This window comes from Dendropsophus ebraccatus, chromosome 7, assembly GCF_027789765.1.
Source record: "Dendropsophus ebraccatus isolate aDenEbr1 chromosome 7, aDenEbr1.pat, whole genome shotgun sequence".
In the NCBI taxonomy this organism is placed as follows: Eukaryota; Metazoa; Chordata; class Amphibia; order Anura; family Hylidae; genus Dendropsophus; species Dendropsophus ebraccatus.
Window position 1 is genome coordinate 32,806,085 of NC_091460.1, and position 21,580 is coordinate 32,827,664.

The 21,580-nt window shown below is 39.8% G+C and overlaps 1 protein-coding gene across 2 annotated transcripts; it reads left to right on the forward strand.

The window, feature by feature from the left end:
- Nucleotides 1-2,440: 2,440 nt before the first annotated feature.
- On the forward strand, nucleotides 2,441-21,580 carry CD8B (CD8 subunit beta). Of its 2 annotated transcripts, none has more exons than XM_069976370.1 (6): nucleotides 2,441-2,511; nucleotides 13,231-13,602; nucleotides 14,850-14,939; nucleotides 16,067-16,159; nucleotides 17,035-17,071; nucleotides 21,452-21,580. In XM_069976370.1, the coding sequence occupies exons 1-6, from the start codon at nucleotides 2,442-2,444 to the stop codon at nucleotides 21,462-21,464; spliced, it is 675 nt and encodes a 224-aa protein (XP_069832471.1). In that variant the 5' UTR covers nucleotide 2,441; the 3' UTR covers nucleotides 21,465-21,580. The 2 variants fall into 2 exon arrangements, with proteins under 2 accessions (XP_069832471.1, XP_069832472.1); XM_069976371.1 differs by lacking the exon at nucleotides 2,441-2,511 and adding an exon at nucleotides 13,059-13,119.

A 21,580-nucleotide genomic window follows, 5' to 3' on the forward strand; every position in this document is an offset into this window, starting at 1 on the left:
GATTTCTGCAGGACAGTGTATTATGTACTATGAATGTTCTCCCTAATAAATTTGACTCGCCTATGTTTCATGAAGACAGTGAAATCTTTGATACAACCACTTAGAATTGTATGTATTTTTCTAGAGAGATTACCTAGGGAGTCAGTATACACAGGATAGAAGAGGAGTGCAAATCCTGCTGTCCCATACTAAAGGCCCTATCACACGGAGTAATTATCGTTTAAAAATTCATTATAACCACCGAAAATCAGCGATTATCTGCCCATGTAATAATACCCAAAGATCAAATGGCGAAGGGAAAACCGTTAATCGTTGTCTTTTAACATTATCGTTGGTAGTTTGCTGATCATTCGCATATCTGTTCATCTAATAAGTAATTTTCAGATACAACATGCTGTGTGGGTCGTCCTGAGGAACGATTAGCGACCATATAACAACGCCAAAAAGATTGATACCGGTATTTAGTGAATGTAATAATGTCAGAATCATTCACTGCTTATCACTAGAGATCGATCATTATAGCGAATCTTTACACGATAAATAATAGGAATAACAGGACCTTAACTACTTTATTTTACTTTTCTAGGGGGTTTTGCTAAAATGTGAAATTTACTTGTAGTTCAGGTACCAGGTTTGCAGGTAAAGGAGGGTTCGGGTTATTTTGTGGTACCGGATCCTCAGGGGCAGGTACAAATTTCATCTCATATGTACATCCTTAGGACTAGGGATGGTCCGAACCCGCCGAGGTTCGGGTTTGGATGAACCCGAACGCTCGGCATCGGATTCCCGCTGTCTGCCCGTTCCGTGCAGCGGACGGATCCAGCGGGAAGACCGCCTGGAAAAATGGGATACAGCCTACGGCTATGGCTGTATCCCATTTTTCCAGGCGGTCCTCCCACTGGATCCGCCCGCTGCACGGAGCGGGCAGACAGCGGGAATCATTACCGAGGGTTCGGGTTCGTACGAACCCGATCCCAACTCGGTTCGGACCATCCCTACTTAGGACACACGGCTGAATAGTGGAAATCCCTTCGCTTCAGAGGAGGCAGACGAGGAGTTTCAGTGCAGATAGATAGATAGATTATAGATAGATAGATAGATAGATAGATAGATAGATAGATAGATAGATAGTTTCAGGAAATGAGTGGCACTACAAGTCTCAAACTTAGTTCCTGCCACGAACTCCAGTCAATAGAGTAAACTGTGTTTTGAAATGTTTAGAATTTTGAAAATAAATGGATAGATAGGAGAGAGATAAAAGAAATAGCCAGATAGTATATAGATTTTTGAGAGGGAGGTAAATTGTTATAACAATAGTAATAACAATAATATTAGATGGATAAAGAGTAAGTTATCGGATAGATAGATAAGAGATAACTTGATACATATGAGAGAGATGGATGGATATATAACTACATAGAGAGACAGATATATAGAAAACATTGTGGATCTTAATTAAAACACATGTGTGGGTGCCAGCAATAAGCACTCTTGCGACTACAAGTGCTGGTATACCTCCAAGGAAATAAATGCAGCACTTTAGTAAATATATTTTTTTTAAAAAACTTGGGGTATATTGCACCCAAAACATGTTTTTTTTTTTCTTTCTGATAGATAGGTATTACACTGGAACCTATGCTAGGTATAACATGTAGCTTTATAGCATTCCTGGGGCAATGATCACCTGGAGTTGGAGAGACTGGACCTGCATCTATCTGCTGATTGTGGGGGTGGTTTCACTATAAAGCCCCAATTACACGGAGTGATCAGAGGGAGCAAGCGAGTGTCGTCCTGTTAGGTCAGCACTCACTTGTTCCCTGCTCACTGCCGAGGGGCTCATAAGAGATAAAGGCAGTCTGCTGTTACCGCTCCTATTACACGGGGCAAATTGCTGCCATCTGTCTTTTAACATGATGAAAGACCGCGATCAGCCGACATAATGCATGATGGCTGATCATTGGCCTTTATAACACAAAGTGATTATAAGCTAATAATTGGCCAAACGCGGTCGATTGTCGCATTGTGTAAAAGGGCCTTAAGAGAGAGTTATACAGATCACTGAGTTTAACATGACCATAACTATATGATATCTTTATTAGGAGACTGATATCTTCAGGTGTACCTCAGTAAGTAGCGTGGAGGTTGTAGCCACAGACCACTATAGGGCTGGTAGTCATTAGGCAATAGAAATCAATAAGATGAAATGTAATCCCATATGATGTCCTTAAATGATGGTATATGGCCCTCAGCCACCAGCCCCATACAGGATGTCTTGATGTCCTGGTAACATGCTGCACTGCTGACTGGTGGAGGTTTCTAGTAAGAAGATGTGATAAGGTGGGATTGGCTGCCGGCCTGTACACGTGTGTCTGTAGGAGGATGCTGTACATGGCTTACACACAACCAGCTGCAAGCATCTTACACCCAAGTGTTCTGCAAAGATGAAGCAGCTTGGACTGAGGGCGTCCCGCATCTCACAATGCTTCCTTCTGATGGGTTTCTGTGTCACAGGTAAGTAGGTGACTGGGGAAGATGAGAGGATAAGAAATCTGGGACATAAGTGGCAGACAAGCGGCATCTTCTGTACTCTACTGACTCATGGAACGTTTGATTAAAACTAATTCTACATATATGAATATCCAATATACAAGTTATAATATAATAACGTGGACATCTGATATAGCTGGGCCATAAAGAGTGGATTCTGATGTCGATATCGATAATTTCCTCCATCTAATTATTCTTTGTGTGATTTAACATTACATATATATATATATATATATATATATATATATATATATATATAAATATATATATATATATATATCCGTATGATTAGAATTATCCTTTGGTTTCTTAAAGGGGTCATGGTGAACATCATTCAGGCCTTGGCTGACAAGATCTATGGGGATTTATATGGCATTGCCAAGAACTAGATAGCTATGGTGACCTTTCAATGAGCATCTAATAGCTGTCTCCCTCATATCTATCCAATATCTATATATCTGTCTATGCCTCATGTCACCACCCATCCATATCTGATTTTTTATGACAAAATTTTAAAGTCTCCATATTCTGCCTATATTGCTCATTGGTGATTTTCAGTGGTCTTCACTGAGGTTTCACTTTCTATTACCTATATAGTAGTCCAAAACAAAAAGGCTAGTTTGATCGATCAGATGATCGACCCGGTCTTTTTGACATACTTTATATACACATATAAATTTTCTATAACCAAAATGACACTGTCACTGTCTCTGCCATACCTTTAGGCCTTTGTCTTGTAATGGTGAATGGAGATGATGATTTTGATGGTTCATTGACATTGAGTATTGAGTATTGTCATCATACTGAATTATGTTGCCATGTGTATTAAAATAATAAGTATGCAAAGTGACGGGAATGATCGTAACAATAAAAAAACACATACAGAACCCATCTATCAGAGAAGACAATTAGAACCATTTCCCACATGGCATCCAAATGATTACCGGGCAATTTATTGTTTCCTGACAATGTAAAGGAAAGAATTCTTATTGTAAATCTAATATTACTCCCTGAAAGATGGATAGAATTTCTATAAAAATTTTCTTTTCACAAAAAAAAAAAAAAACAGAATGGTACAGAACATTTCAAAACTAAATCCGGTAATGATAAAGAAATAAAAAAAAAAAAAGTTTGAAAATTCGATCTTGCTTTAAACGACTGTTGCTAAAATGAAAGAGAAATAAAACTGTGCAGGTGTTTATTAGTTACGTCTTCATCTGGGAAGGAGGAGAACATTTGTTTTTGGGTTTCACGTTAGTAGTTATAAAATTTTATAGATTCTTGAAGAATCTTTATGCAAAAAAATTGCACATTATATCATTGTTTTTACTACTAAAGGCTGTGGCCGCCCACACTAGGCCTTTCCTAACATAAATGGGCAACTCTCGTTTTGAGAGTCAAAACAAAACCCCCTCAGAACAGTGTTTGTCATCTCATGGCCCTTATAAACAGTAGCGATAGCTAATAAAACAATGTAAAGTTTATTTTTTAATTAAACACAAATACATATATATATTTTTATATATATATATATATATATATATATATATGTATACATATTGTCATTACGTGTTTTCTGCTATTTTCTAATAGTAAACTGAAAATGTATAAAAAAAAAAAAAATACATTTTACATACTTAAAAAAAAGGGAAAGAATAATAAAGTACTCTACATCTTAAAACTTTATGTCTCCACATGGTATTTGATTAGAATGATTGAATGATTGGTAGCTAGAGATTCAGATGCTGCAACAGGGTTAGTGTAGACAGGGAAGGAAGGATACTCTTTCATTTATTTTTTATTTGTAAGTTTTTATTTTAACTTTTTTTTTGCTACAAAGACATGGTAGGAGCTCGACAAATTAAGGCTATGTTCACATGACTTTTTTTTCTTTCCGTCATTTTGCGTTTTGGTCCCTGTCATTACACTGACAGCTGTGGGTACATTTTTCTAGTTCAGGTGGACAAATTGGCCTTTGGGTGTGTCCTTAGTTGAAAAGTCCATTGAATTTAATAGTAAAGAAGATGAAAAAAGAAAAACTGTGAACAACTAAAAAAATAATGTCTGTTAGTTGCAAAAGACATCCACAAATAATTGTCATGATCATTATTTTGATGTCCGCGCAAATAACGTCCGTTGTTTAATACACTGTGTGGATTAGTCGGCCGTCATTCCACTAAGGTCAATGAAATCACGGCAAAAAGACGTCTTTAAAAAAAGAAAAAGCGCACGGCTTTTTAGCTTTTTTTTTTTTTTACACAGTGTGAACATAGCCTAAGGAAGCAGCTATGATAACTCAGTGAGAATTATTTTTCTGACCCGGTCAATACCACTGACCATGAGGAACTTTTGTACCAATGTGATCTAAAATGGCTATAGTTTGCATACAGTAAAATTGTTGCCTTATTATATTATATTGTACAACATAGGTCCATTTTGATTTTTGAAATGATCCAAAAATTGTTCATAGGAAAAAAAAATTCAACTCACTGCAAACTTTTGGTACTAGTAATGAAAACTAGAAAATGGAATATTTGTTCACTTTATAGGATTACGCACACAGCCATATAATACATGTGTTGGTTATCATCTGTTTTATTGACCCCACCAGGAATTCTCCATAAGGCTTTTATTTTATACTTAAGTCATATGTAACATGTCCAATGCATGCCATTTTATTGGGTTATTCTCTCTGGTAGCACTTTATGGCAACACATGGGGTGCCTATGCCTCCATTGTACAACTCTACAGGACGCAGCTTGTCGCTGTACGGGCTGTTGCACATGACCTTGCAGTGTACAAGAGGCCTCATAAACATGTCAGTGACAAGGAAAGCAAAGACGCATTGGAAATGTCTAAGTACTGTACATCAAGCTTGGCAAAATATTTTATAGTCATGCGCCACATGGACATTCATGAAACCTAGGGTCAATAAAAAGTCTGTATTTCATTTCAGATGTGCTAACTACATAGCATTTTATTGTCAAAATAGGAGCAGGTATGGTAGGAGGAGAACCCAGTAGAAAAGGTGACTGGGCTCGACTGATTGGGCTGAGGGCTATGTTCTCATGACGGAAATTTATCGGGAAAAGGCGGCTGTCTATTAATTATGACGGACGCAAACGCAAATAATGATCATGACAGTTATTTGGGTTGGTCATTATCGATAGGCAGCCGCCTTTTCCCGATAAATGCTGGCCTGTTTCATAGTGGCAACATAGCCTAATACCGCTATTTATATGTCTGTGTTGACTAACAGATATCCTTTTTACTAATATCCTTAGCTAGACAAAAAAAACTGCATGTGTGAATACAGCCTCTAGGGTCAAGTATACTGTAAGAGCTTCGCTCGGCTGTACCCAGAATCCCTACGGGTCCCAAGGAGGCATTATTTGTCCCGCCATACTCTACTCCAGAAGCAATACTTGTAGAGTTAAATATGTGACATCTAATGGAATCAACTAAAAAAAATTTAAGAATCTGTAAGAATTATTAAGAAATAATGTTCGGAGGCAGATAGAGAATCTGTATGGGTCCAGAGCAGCTTATGTAGATCCATAAAGAATGGATAATGATGTAATACAATATAAGAGCTCAATAGTAAAGCATCCTTTAGTAAATGATAGAGCAGATGCCCTTCGTGTAGACAGATGACTATGAATGTGGGTCAGAAGTTTCTTTCTAGCAAAAGTTTAAACACGTAAGAAAGGTGCAAAGCAACAGCTGTGATGAGAAGTAGGACACCAGGACAGCCAGGGGTATAATATATAGGTTATCAATGTAGAAAATGGATACAACTGCCAGATGTCCTTGTTCTCCAAAGTCATTGATCATCCTCTACCTCATTTTACGGAAGCCCCAAGGGCTGGTCCGGACTGTTTTTGATTATTTTTACTATTTAGAGGAACAGCATCCAGTGTCTTTGGATTCTGTATAGAATTCATCTATAATAATAGTTACATCTCTTATTGCTCTTGTTGTGGTCCTGGAAATTTGGGACCTTGATGCTATTCACCTACTAGTTGTAAAGGTCAGTTCCATCCTGAAACAACTTTTACTTGGAATGAAATCAAATGGGATTCATGTCTTATAAAATAAATGTAGGTCCATGAATCTGGGGCTACGTGGAGAATTTTTATAGTGCTGATTTTCAATTTTAGCCATTGAGTGATATCTGTGGTCCAATGGAGCATGCTGACTCGCTGTGTAACTGAGAGTATTTACATCCCTACAGATGATGATGAAGAGTCATAGGTAGGCTATAAAGAGTCTCCGTGTAGCCTCAGCAAAGGTTGATAAAAAATTGGGAAATCTTTTTGTAAAGTACACAGCACCTCCAGTCTATACCCAGCGGGAAGTGCGAGTCACAAGGCAAGTATCATAACATTTTCAACCTAGTTGCCATGTATGCCCGTATGCTTTTTGCCAAGACACATATAATAGTAACACAGCCACTTCTTTGTCCACCGCCAACCACCTGATTACATTCATACAATCCAAATAACGGACAAAATTTTTTATTATTTTTCTTTTTTTATATATTATATCATCATTGTGTAGTTTTTATTTGTTTATTTTTTAAGTTCAATTTAAGGCCCAATGCATACGCTGCGAAATTTCCCTGCATATATGAGCAGATTTACGGTAAATCTCGATGGTGGCATACGTCATCGATATACCCCACAGCTGTGAATGACTATAGGAAACATCAGCAGGAATATACCTGTTATGTTGGAACCAGTATCTCCCATTTACAGCAATAGGACTGATATTATGCACCTATGTCTCAATGACATACCAGATGTTTAATGGGGAAGCTTCACTTTAATGTTTGCTATAGAAATAACTGGTGATCATTTGGCTGAATGTTTGGCCAACAACCATCTCTCCCAGTCTCCCCATACACATGTATGTGTATGTCCTTTGTATGTGTATGTCCTTATAACGTTCATATGTCCATAAAGGAGAGAGGAGGGGTAACTTCTAGCAGACTCTTTCAGTGGTTTATTTGCATGAGAACCAAAAATGTGGCCCCCAATGTCTTCTGTCACCGAAGAGTCAGGAGGCCACCATACACATTAGGCAGTCAACCAATCCAGATTTGAATGATTTATAATTCAATGATATAGAGACCTTTGGTCCTGATTCCTTAGTTGTGTTTCCATGTTATTGCCGTACAACTCAGGAGATGCACAGCGGACTCATCTGGTAATAGTTATCTCTTATCTCCAACCTATCCAGTACATGTTTAGGCCGGGCTCACACAGTGTATGACAGCAGACATTCTGTGACATGGCCATGTCACAGAACGGCCACTGTCTGTGAAGTTCACGCCTGCCGGCACTTCTTTTGATTTGGAATGAGGGTGCATTCGGGTGTACCCGCATTACAAATCCCCATAGTAAACAATGTAAAGTGCAGCCAGAGCCACACTTTACATTGTCTGCACTGTCCGTTTTATGCAGCCACTACTCAATGAATAGCGGCCGCACAAAACTGACATTTCAGTTTTCTATGTAGCCGCATGGTTGCCATAGGACACAATGTTATTTTAATTTTCAAAAATAGTGGCCAATCTTGCAACAGTTGTTATTTATTGAAAATTGTGAACTTAGCCATAGTCAGGCCCGAGACAGATTGTGTAAATAATCAGCAGGATCTGCCAACAAATTACAGTACTCTGCTTTATGCCCCTATTCCACGAGTCGTTTGGAGGAGCAAACGAGCGCTATTAGCGCTCGTTTGCTCCTCGTTCCCCGCTCGCTGCCGCTGCTATTCAGCGCGGCTGCAGCGAGCGGGTGAGTGCGGGAGGGGCTGCTCGGAGGATCGCTGATCGTCCGGGCAGCCCATAGGATATAGCAGCATCTGCTGCCGATGCTCCTATTCAACGGAGCGACGGCAACAGATCGCTGCTATATCAGTCGCTTGTTTTTCAACATGTTGAAAAACAAGCGACTGCAACGATCAGCCGACATGAACGATGTCGGCTGATCGTTGCACTCTATTCTACGGGACGAATATCGTTCGTAGCGGCCGATATCGGCCGAATACGAACGATATTGCTCCTTTAAACGACCCGTGGAATAGGGGCTTTAGGGTAAGACTTTGTATAACTAGACTACACCAACTGCAAAGAACCCTTCCCTGTATAGATTTTTGAATTGCCTTTGTTCCTTGGTCCTTTGTGCTAATTCTTTCTATTGACTTCATTCTTATTAATAAGATAACCCCGAGGCTATGTTACCCCAACAGGATTTTGGCGCAGAATAATGGCCATCTGTTCATGATGACGGCCACGGATAATCTTCATGATCATTATCAATAGATGGCCGTTATTTTGTGCTAATCCATAGCGAGAACATAGTAATGTCTCTCCCATTGAAAGAGAGAATTCCTATATGTGTTACTTTAAATTCTAGTCGCCCGCCTTTGGACCTTCGCCAGCTCCACTATACACTTTCATACTGTAGAGCCCAAAACTAATTTCTATATCTTGTCTTACAAGGGGACAATAACTTGTTGGCATCATAGGCTTCTCTTACTATATATTTTTATACATCCTAAACATGCTTTTCGAGCTACTGTCTGACATTGAGCTCTGGTGCCCAGATCCCTGTGTTTCACTTTCCCAGTTATATATGTGGTAACACTATCATGGCGGCATGATTTCATTTGGGAATATAACATTGATTGGTTTTCTGTGTTAAAAAAAACAACAATTTTCAAATCCCCAGCAATATAGACTGATGTAATGCACATGATCTGAAGCAGATCCTTCAAATGGAACATTACATTTCATCTGCCAAGTGCTTGTCCATGCTGCCATGCGTAATATTTCACAATTAGCTCTTAAGTGGACCATATATTCACTTGACTCAATTCTTTAGAACGGGCGTTAAAGCAATTAACATGCCTTTTTATTTCTGGACACTTCTGGAAACAATAGCTGTTTATACAATGTAAAGTGCGGCCGGTGGCTGTACTTTACATTGTAGAGAATGGTTAATTGATTTGAGGGCACACGCAACGGTGCTCACAATCCAAAAATAATGTTCCTGCAGCCCATACAGCAGTATCAGCTGCAGAAACGTGCGAACGCTGCTCCGCAGCCAGCAGTAAACCACATCTGTTGCTATGCAATGGACAGTGTTATACGATGTGTCACCGAGGCTCCCAAAGTTAAGGCTCTGTATTACACAGCCCTACCTGCCCAATATGAGTGCCGATCCCCAAGATCAGCGCTTATTTTCTGAGCCTATTACCTGGCTCAATATCGGACAGTCACGCCCGCACCATTGATTGCTGATCGTTCATGGGGTCATTTACTGTCATTCATTGGCCGCAGATGCCCTACTATACAGGACAATGTGCAGCTGCCAAACGTGGATCTTTTTACAGAGTAAAACCATTTGATTAGCCAACAAATTCCAACAACAATTCAATTATTCATTACACAGTGTAATAGAGACCGAAGTCTATGGGATCGTCACAGTTATGTGCGACAAGGAAGGGGAGAGGAGCACTTTTTCTGGGTCTACAACCCTTTGACATGTCTATAAACTGCAACATGAGAGAACAGGTAACACACCGCCGGAGTCTTACAGGGAACCCTCTCTATTATTCACCATGAATCACATTATGTGACGTGTGTGCAGCAAAACCTGGGGCTTCCATCCATGTGGGAGTTGGAGGGAAAACAGATCTCCCTGTGGCGATGACTAACACCGAGTACCGAGCTCTCACTTTCTGTAACAGTAACCGAGGCTTGTGTCATTTACATTGTGTTACCTCTTACCAACTGACTATATAATAGTAATGGAGGCCCCCTTTACAGGTCCTATATATCAGAGATCACTATTAAGCTATGTTCTCACACAGTAAAATAAGCATTAAACATCAAATTTTGAATCTAATAATGTGATATAAAATCAATGGAAAAATGTCAGCATTGTTATCTTTGGCTGATCTTCCTGAGATCAGCAATCTGTTTCTCTTATGGCTTTACTAGGCATTGCTCCCACCTAGCCAGAATCCTGTTCCACACTGATGAGGGGCAACACCCCAAAACAGCTGTATGTGAATGGATACCTGGCCTTGGTTTTTCCCTTGTCATTACATTGACTTATAGGGCCACTTAATATGGTGTTTTCCCTACAGGAGCCGCCCCTTGGCTGGGTTCTTCCCGGAGGGATATCTGGCTAGTCCTGTGTTTTGAGACTCTTAAGTGAGGCTCCACTGGCTCTTTTTTTGCATATTCATGTTTCCCAGGGAGCAATGCACCTAGGATTTCACTTCATTGAGCGCCTTAGCCAGCAGCTGACCATATCTTTGGCTGGTCTCCCTGAGATCAGTGATATGTTTCCAAGTATACAAAAAAGGGCTGGCACCACAAAAAATACAGAAAGAGTGCTAGTCTTCACAACCTAAACTCACAATGTAAAGCCACCAACAAAAAGGCTGGAGAAAATTGACTGCACCTCCTAAATGATAGAAAAATATCAAAATTTTATTGAATCACATATATGCGATGTCCCTCGCATATATGTGATTCAATAAAATTTGGATATTTTTCTATCATTTAGGAGGTTCAGTCAATTTTTCTCCAGCCTTTTTGTTGGTGGCTTTACACAATATGTTTCCCACATTGTAGAAAGAAATATATATATATATATATGTATCTTTTTTACAATTGTGCACAGATGGCTGTTTTTCCATAGACTAAAATGTAGCACATTAGATTCAAAATACAGCCGTGTTTTATACAGATTTTGCTGTCGTATTTTGCATTTATTTGTTTTGTTTTGTTTTTTTTTGCTTTTATGTGTGAACATAGCCTATAAGATCGAGTCTCTAGACCAGCGATTGGGCTGGTTTTTGTTTTTTCCTATTATCTAATAGTATAATAGTACTACCTAAGCTTTTGTTTTATTGTGAACATTGCCTTTCAGATCTAGACCAGCGATTGGGCTGTTTTTTTGTGATTTTAATCTAATGGTACTACCTAAGCTTTTGGTAACATCTATTTGTATTAGATTTGTATGTTAACATTTAAAGAGGACCTGTCACCCCCCCGTGCCGGGGTGACAGGCTCCCGACTCCCCGTTAGAGCCCCCTATACTCACCTGATCCCGCCGGGTCCCACTTCCTGTTTCGGTCGGGTCACAGAGATATCAGCGCCCGAAGCCCGGCGCGCGCGCTCACAGGAGAATCCGATGCCCATAGAGAATGACGGAGCATCGGACTCCCCATTCATTCTCTATGAGCGTCGGACTCTGCTGTCAGCGCGCACGTCTGGCTTCGGGCGCTAATATCTCTGTGACCCGACCGGCTCAGGAAGCGGGACCCGGCGGGATCAGGTGAGTATAGGGGGCTCTTAAGGGGGTTTGGGAGCCTGTCACCCTGGCACGGGGGGTGACAGGTCTCCTTTAATGCCTTTTAACACAGGCCAACAGGATCCAAATGATGAGCACCAAACCCTGTGATCGGCACTCTTTGCAGAGCCTTTAAGTGGTTAGAATATTCGTTTATCACCCCAACGTCCCCCGCTTACATGGGGCAATTTCCCCCGATAACAATAATTGAATTGGCTGCACAAAACAGACAGTCATTATCTCATTCATTAGTTGATCACTGTCAGTTTTACAGGGGCTGATTGTCGGGAACACTACAAACTCTGTTTTACCTGATAATCAGCCATGCATTACACTAGTGAGCGGGCCTTATGAAGTGTTAAATAAATGGGCCTAGAATGTTTTTCTCGATCTTGGTTTTCATAAAAAAAAAAAAAATTAAAGTCCATTTTATGTTTTTTTTTTTTCCTTTTTCTTTTTGTGATAAAGCACTTTAAGGCCATGTTCATACACGGCACAAACAGCGGCTGTTGTCACAGAACGGCGACTGTCTGAGATGTTCACCCGGCTGATACCCGGCCGATCACTTTATTTGAATTGGAATGCGGGCACAGTCTGATGTGCCCGCACTCCAATTAGCCATAGCACGCAATGTAAAGTACGGCCGGAGCCATACTTTACATTGTGTGCACAATCTACTTTGAGTGGCCGCAGTCAGTTTTCTGTGCAGCCGCATGGAATCCGGGCCGTAGTGTATACAGTGTGTATACACTACAGGCGTGGTTCCATAGGCTGTAGTGTAATCAGCCGCTGTCATTAAACAACGGATGTTCTTTAAAGATGACGTTGAGTGAACGTGGCCTAAAACATTAGAAAATTGCAATAAAAGCGTGATAGATATATATCAGATAGATAGATAATCAGATAACACAGAGTTGGGAGAGAACGTCCTAAGCGTGCACTTCTCCCAGCTCATTCTCATGATCAGTCAAGGTATTAACATTATTTTTTAAAATTGACTTTAATACCCTTGACAAATGGACTGGATGGTTTATAAGTCTTAAAGGCTTTGTCTTTTAAACGAATTCTCTTTGGCTTCAACTTACTAAAAATGGGCGGCCATGGTTTTGGATAGAAAAGCTGGAACAAGAATGGTGTTGGCTGCTTATATACCCCTATCTTAGATGATAAGGTCTTGTCAGTGCCACCTGTAGATAAATAGGTAGGTAGCATCAACAAATGCTGGTGTCTTGTATATGCCCGTATAGTTATCTATATGCGGACCACCACTTTGGGCCTCTCCTTCATGCTCTTGTCTTCTTTCTTCTTGCAGGACTTAATTCATTGTCTGACAATGCAATCTTGAACCAGGGGCCTACGTCTACATACCAATTAGTTGGTCAAAAGATAGACATTTCTTGTTCGGTCAAGGGACAATCCATGGAGAATCTAGAAGTATACTGGTATCGAAAGACCAAGAAGAGTGGAGACATGGAGTTTATTGTAGGTGCAAGAAGTTCATTGGGAAAACCTTCCTACGGCACCAACATTGATGAGAATAAATTTGCATTGGGAAGAAAGCCCTACGACCTTAGTTTTACCTTAAGCATAACCAACCTGAATTATTCCGATGGCGGGGACTACTACTGTATGGCAGGAACATCGCTGAAGTACATCTTTGGAGAAGGGACAAAACTTACTGTAGGTAAGTGAGACATCTATGGTGTATGTCTGGCTCTATGGGCCTTTTTAGATCACTGATATTTCCACTACCAATTTTATTGCTCCATAGCCCAGAAAACAGAGAAGACAGAGGTGCCTGATTTTTAGATCATATAATGTTTTGGGGGGTTTTTTGCTAGAAAAACACGACAATCACTGAACTCATGGAGATTAGCAAAAAAATGGAGTACTCATTCAAGAGTCTACATTAATGCATTGCCCTTTAGAATATGTAAAAAAAAAGGGTCAGCTGAGCCTCAGTCACAAGTCTCAAAACATGGGAATAGCCAGATATCCCTCCAGGAAAGGAAACTCATTGCTAAGGGGTGCCTCCCAGTGGGGAGATCACCAAACCACCCTGATATGTAGCCCCTAAAGTTCCTCTCTTTTGCAATCAAAGTCTAACAAGGAAATTCCAAAGCCAGGCACCCATCCACAGACAGCTGTTTCGGGGTATTTGCCCCTCGTCACTGTGGAGCAGGATTCTGGCTAACGGGGCCGATGAATAGTAGATCAGCAAAACAATTCAATTACTGTGCTCATGGTCATCAGCCAAAAAAATCAATAGAGTACTCATTCAAGAGTCTCCATTAATACATTGCACCCTAAAAAAATAGAATATGCAAAAAAAAGGGTTCGTAAAGTCACGAGCCTCAAAACATGGGAATAGCCAGATATCCCTCCTGGAAGGGAAACCCGTTGCTAAGGGGGGCCTCCCAGTGGGGAGATCACCAGACAACCCTTAGCAATGGGACATCTGGCTATTCCGGTGTTTTGAGACTCAAGACTGATGGTCCACTGCCCCCTTTACTTTTTTGGGATATTCTGGGTGTTTTTGCTTTTGGTTTTGGCTTAGTAGACATGAGTTGGGTTTTTTTTGGACCCTTGTCCGACATTTAAACAAATTTGCACCCAGCACCACTTTGTAAGGTTGCCAGTGAAGCAGCATAGACAATCCTCTCAAGCTTTTTTGCTGTCCCAGCAATCATAATAAACAGCAAAAGAATAAAGTTATCTCCGATTCCGGCCTTTGCAGCAGGGTATCAGCTGTGTATTACACCAACTGCTGAAAGTACGGACATGTCTCCTGTGGTGTGACCATCCCCACGCTGTACATCCCGCCCTACATCATAACTACTAATATTCTATTATTCTAATATTTATTTTATAATATTCTATCATAAGATATTATGTGAATATATGTAAAGTGCGTATTATTTTATTGTGCAGTTGATTCTCTACCTACAACCGTAAAGCCAGCTACTAAGAGGCCACCATGTAAATGCAAGAAACTGAAATTTCCTAAGACCTCTAGACCAGGTAAATGAAGTTAAAGTTTATTCCAGCCAATATATGTACTTTAGTAGAGCTGCAGCCACGGCACAGTGTAGCAGAGCGAGCAGGGACTGACAGCTATTCCCATTCGCTGGGTATTTTAGGAGTAATGCTCTGCAGGCTTTAGTTAGTTGTTGGGGTGGTCTTATCAACAAAGCATTGTAACCAGTCCAAAAAAAGCCAGTTCTTGTAGCTGGGGGACTTCTGCCGATTAGATGGCATACTGGTACCATGTGAAATGACTTCCAATCCTTGGTATAGTCCAATCCTGTTCTCTCTCGTTTGCACTGTCGCTCTTTTCCAGTGCAACCTTGCAATAAAGGTGCCTCTGTCTATAGGGTTGTGTCTGTATGTAAACTCCGCCCCACTGATTTTAAATCAGGAGTAATTATTGTCTATTTGATGTACTATGAAATAGAGAGCCCCCTTAAGACTGGGAATGGTCGTTGAAGACATCTGACATTAATGGAAGGTGTGTAAATGGCCCCAAAAGCTCCAGTGCTTACATAACTCCCTGATATATAGGAAGCCATCCTTTTCACTCATGGGAAATGCCTGAGAACCTAACACCTAAAAAAAAGGTGTTAGTATACATATATATATATATATATATATATATATATATATATAATTTGTGTTTATTTTTCCCTTCCTCCCTGCTAGCATGTGCCCCGTAGTTTAAAAAAAATAAATAAAAAAAAAGTAATATTCTATATTTATTTTACAAATAGTAATTTTTTTTTTATTATTATTATTATTATTATTATTATTTATTTATTATTTTACTATGGGGCACAGGGAGGACGTGGTGTGTGTGTCCCCTGCTTTATCCCTTGCACAGATCACTGATAGCATAGGTTAAGTAAAAGCCCATTAGTTCCCTGTTAGCAGTGACCTTCATTCCTCTGAGCTTATTCTGCGATATCAAAAACCCGAATGTAGAAGCAGCAGCCGCTTCTGTGTTTGGAGTCACAACACTCAATAGGAGTAATGTCCTCAGGTTTTCTAGTGACTAGGTCGGAGCTGAATATTTCTCTTTCATAATATGGGATCTGTGTGACTATTTCTGACTATTATAATATAATGCTAACATGCTTTTCCATTGTGTTTAGTTGTGAACTGCAGCGCTGTGATCTGGGCCCCTCTGGCAGGACTGGCTCTTATGCTCCTGATAGGCCTATACTTTCTGGCCTCTCACACCTACCGTAAGTACGCTCTCCCCCTATCCATATAGAATATACATATATGTATGACTGATCAGATGCATCTATACACTTTACAAGCTAGGAAGACCCTCACAGACTGAACTCTCAGAACTCCAGCGGCAGATATTACACTTAGGCCCAACAGCTTCATGGCTATGTGTGATTAGATAACACTATCTATATGGGATCAATATACCGTATAATCCACATATAGTCACTGATCCCAGCCACACAGGACAGACGCTCCCCCTGAACCACCAGGGATCCTACTGCTGGCATTAACTCTTACACTGCCCCAGACCTCTAGTGATGCAGTCACTGCAGCTGACCACCAGCGGTGTACACATTACCCCGTTACTGCTCTAGATCTAGATGCTATATAACATTTATATACTATTTAATTAGATACTACGTCCTGTATGGCTTAAAATTTCTTTGACGCCATTCTGTATTACTAGATGGGCCATTACTTATTGTGCCGTTCCCGTATGCCATTATGGACCTATATGTGCCCCTGAAGTACAGCCTTGTTATGCGTACTACTGCCTGTCCCTTATAATCCATGAAAATGGACTTTGCTAAACATCAATTCCCTAAACTTGTACATGTATCTATGTACATAAGTTCTGTGATCAATACATACAAATTGATATGTAATATGTATATACTCAAGGGTGTCACTGTGCAGTGACTAGTCGTACATGAGTCTTCTAAAATAATCAATTCTTTGTGGTTCTTAGGCCTTACAGCTAGGAGGCGCTGTTGCACAGATAACTGGCATTGACTTATTATACTGGTGTACAGGCAGCATTACTATACCTGCACCATTATGTTTGTCTGTTTAATAACACCTGTATTGTTGTTCTGTGTTGCAGGTGTGTACAAAAGAACATACATGTACTTCAGAAAGTAGTAAGTGTGTTTGTATTTGTTTGTGGTGACAACACATTGTGACTTAGATCTGATAACCGGGCACCAAACCACATGAGAGGGCACGACAGCGACAACAAACAGCTTGTATACAACCTGCAGCGTTACATGGGCAACCTGATATAATCTGCTCTCTAGTATCAGATACATGATACGATCTGCCTGTTTCTCTGTGGTTAGGGAGAACACCCAGATATTAAAGGGGTAATCCACTTTTATTCAATTTTTCTAGTAGTTTCGGCTATATTCAGATATAGAAAAGTTTACAATTCGGCTTGCAAACCTTTAATTAGGCTATGTTCACACTACGTAAAATAACGGCCGAGGTTCCCTATAATGACTGCAATGCAATGCAACTACGGCCATTGTTTATACGGCTCCGTGAAAAATGAACATGTCAATTATTTCCGGCCGGTAATACTGCAACAACGGCCGTAGATTTCAATGCGGCCGCGAACATAAAACTTATATCTGCCGAATTAAACTTGATTTTGATGTGAAAAAATTTCTGAGTGGTTTCTAGGGCTGGGCGCAGTGTTTAACCCTTAGGCGACCCTGGACGTACCCGTACGTCCAGGGCCGCCTCACCGCGTTCATAGCGGGGCCGCGCGGAAGCAATCAATGTGCCTATCTCATGGATCTGTGCTGCATATCTATGCAGCATAGATCTCAATGAGAGATCAGTGCACTTATACTAGAAGTCCCCCAAGGGGAATAACCCTAACCCCAGGGGGAATAACCCTAACCTCAGGGGGGCTTCTAGTATAAGTGTAAAAGTTTTAAAAAAAAAAGTGTTGTTATTAGTAAAAAGCCCCCTCCCCTAATAAAAGTCAGAATCACCCCCCTTTTCCCATGTTATAAATAAAAATAAACAAATAAATAAATAAACTATTAATTAATCACATTCCTGATCAGAAAAATTGTAATAAAAAGCGATCAAAAAGTCGCATATGCACAATCAAGGTACCGATAGAAAGAACACATCATGGCGCAAAAAATGACACCTCACACAGCCCCATAGACCAAAGGATAAAAGCGCTATAAGCCTGGGAATGGAGCGATTTTTAGGAATGTATATTTGTTAACAATGGTTTGAATTTTTTACAGGCCATCAGATACAATGAAAGTTATACATGTTATATATCGTCGTAATCGTAATGACTTTACGAACATATATAACATGTTAGTTTTACCCCAGGACGAACGGCGTAAAAACGGAAAAAAAAAAAACTAATAAAAAAATGCATTTTTTTTCAATTTCACCACTCTTTGAATTTTTTTCTGGTTTCGCAGTGTATTTTATGAAAAAATTCAGCCCGTCATTGCAAAGTACAATTAGTGGCGCAAAAAATAAGGGCTCATGTGGGTTTCTAGGTGAAAAAATGCAAGTGCTATGGCCTTTTAAGCACAAGGAGGGAAAAACGAAAACGCAAAAATTTTAATTGGCCGGGTCCTCTAAGGGTTAAAGTAAATGACCTGTTTCATCCCGTTTACAAACATGCTAGGAATCAAAATTAAACAACGGCTGTAGTTTCACGACTAGCCCGTACGATCGTAATTCTACGGCCGTAGTTTTGGTCGCAAAAGTCCGACCGGTGAAAACAACGGCCATTATTTTACGTATTGTGAACATAACCTTATACAGTAGATGGATAGATAGAGAAGAAGAAGATGATGATGACAGATAGGATACAAACATAACTGCAAACATATATATATATATATATTTTATTTTATTTTTATTTTTTTTATTTTATTTTATTTTATTTTTTTTTCCCCAAAATTAAATATAAAAAATGTTTGTTATCACCATGTGTGAGATTATCCAAACTAATAAATTCTAACATTCCTGATCCTGCACGGTCAACGGCATAAGAAAAAATACCAAAAAGTTTAAAAATTGCAGATTTTTACTTAGTTCTTTTTGCAAAATACATATTTTCTTGGTAAATCACTGGTATCACGCAGAGCCGTAAAATAAATGTGTCAGTTTTGCCATACAGATAACACAGTAAAAAATTATTGTCATTTTTTTTTCCCTACAAATATTTTTTCTAGCTTTGTAATACATTATATGGTAAAATAAAGGGTGCCAGTAAAAAGAACAACTTACCCTGAGAAAAACTGAATATAAAAGTTATGGGTCCTAGAAGGAGACAGAAAAAAAAAAGACAAAAATCTAAATCCAAGGGGTCAGGAAGGGGCTAACACTTTCTAGGTGGGGATGGGGTGGAAAAAAAATATATTAAATAATTTTTTTGTTTGCATTTAAAATTTTTACTCTTCTTCAAGCAGAATAAATAATACACTATATTCTGTGGATTGGTGTGAATATAAAGATACCAAATATATGTATACTTCTGATGTGGGCGCGCACGGATGTGCCCACATTAGAACCCTGCGAGGCTAAAGATCATCCGGCCGGTACTGCAGTACCGGCTGGGATGATCTTTTCAGAGACCGGCCATTCCGTGATCCGGCCGGGTCACTGAACGAATGGTCTCTTACAGCGTCTGCATATGGCCGCATAGTATATTTAATGGGATTTTTTTTTATATTTCTGCATTCCAAGCTTCATAACTTTTTCATATTTTTTAACCCCTTAACGACACATGATAGGTATACCCGTCATGCAGCTGTTAAGGGTAAACAGATAGGGCTCCCGGCGTGAGCCCTCTCTGCAGCCCGCGGTCCCCGGTTGCTATGTGCAGCCAGGGACCGCAGGTATTAGCCACCGCGGCCGGCTACTTAACTATTCAAATGCAGCTGTCAAAGCTGACAGCTGCATTTGAATAGTAACTGTGCCCCCTGTCCCTGGTGTCTAGTGGGGGATCTCCCCCCCGCAATGCGAACGCGGAGATCCGTTCTAATGAGCCGGCCGGGGCTCAGCGTTGCGATGACCTTGATCTCGGCTTGGGAATCCATTTAGATGGTCTGCAGCAGACCAATATAATAGAGCACCGATCTGATGGATCATTGCTCTATTATATACGCAGCATTGATCTCAAGGGAGATCAGTGCTGTGTATATAGAAGTCCCCCAGGGGGATCAGTGCTGTGTATATAGAAGTCCCCCAGGGGGCTTCTTATTACTGTTAGTAAAAATAAAATAAAGTGTTTTTATTAATTAAAAAATCTCCTCCCCCAATAAAAGTTTGAATCACCCCCCTTTTCCCATTTTATAAATAAAAATAAATAAATAAACAAACATGTTTGTTATCGCCACGTGCGTAATCGCCCGATCTATTGATTTGTCCCATTTATGATCTTTTACGGTAAACGGCGTAAGCGCAAAAAAATCCCAAAATGCAAAATTGTGCATTTTTGGTCGCATCAAATCCAGAAAAATGTTAATAAAAAGCGATCAAAAAGTCGCATATGCGCAAACAAGGTACCGATAGAAAGAACACATCATGGCGCAAAAAATGACACCTCACACAGCCCCATAGACCAAAGGATAAAAGCGATATAAGCCTGGGAATGGAGCGGTTTTAAGGAACATATATTTGTTAACAATGGTTTGAATTTTTTACAAGCCATCAGATTAAAGAAAAGTTATACATGTTTTATATCGTTGTAATCGTAACGACTTGAGGAACATATATAACATGTCAGTTTTTCCATAGGACACACGGGGTAATTGCAGTTTTTTTTTTATTTCACCGCGCATATATTTTTTTTCTGGTTTCGCAGCATATTTTATGGAAAAATTCAGCGTGTCAAGTTCTATGGCCTTTTAAGCACAAGGAGGAAAAAACAAAATCGCAAAAATGAAAATTAGCCCGGTCCTTAAGGGGTTAAGCCATATGTGGGCTTGTTTTTTGCAGGACAAATCCTATTTCTTCATTGAACCATTTTGGCATAGACATTAATTGCTATTATTTTGGTGCTGGGATGGTATTAAAGTGGTATGAACTTCATCATAAAGGAAACTGACATTGTTTATTGCATGCTGTAGTGTTCTGGATCCTTTCCTAGAAGCTTTTTTTCTCAGACAGCATATAGAATAAAGTAACCACATAGATGGCGGGTACTCGCTGTGTCTCTGATACCTGACATGGGAGGGACCTGCCCTGAACCCACAGATGTTACCAGAATGTAGACTTACTTGCCACAAAATAAATTGTACTTCCTTATGGTAAAGGATAATTAAGAGGCAGAAGATGAACAATCAACACATAGTTTTTAGACTGCAATTTTTTTTTGTTTTTAAAAATTTTCTACCACGTGACGCAAACCTCATTCACCTGTGTGTGCCATGTTCCAGCCTTTTCTGGTCAATGTAGAAGGTCCAGTGAAAACGACACATGACCTGATCGATTGATTGTACGGTTAATTGATTATCTTTATTATTCCCTTACAGCTCTCCAAAATAACAAACATGGCCGCGCCATGATCCTGAAGATGTATAGAAGACAGTCCTGGCAGCATGGATGACAGTCATGATTATATATGTATATATGTAAATATTTCGGACTTTTTGTAAATGAAA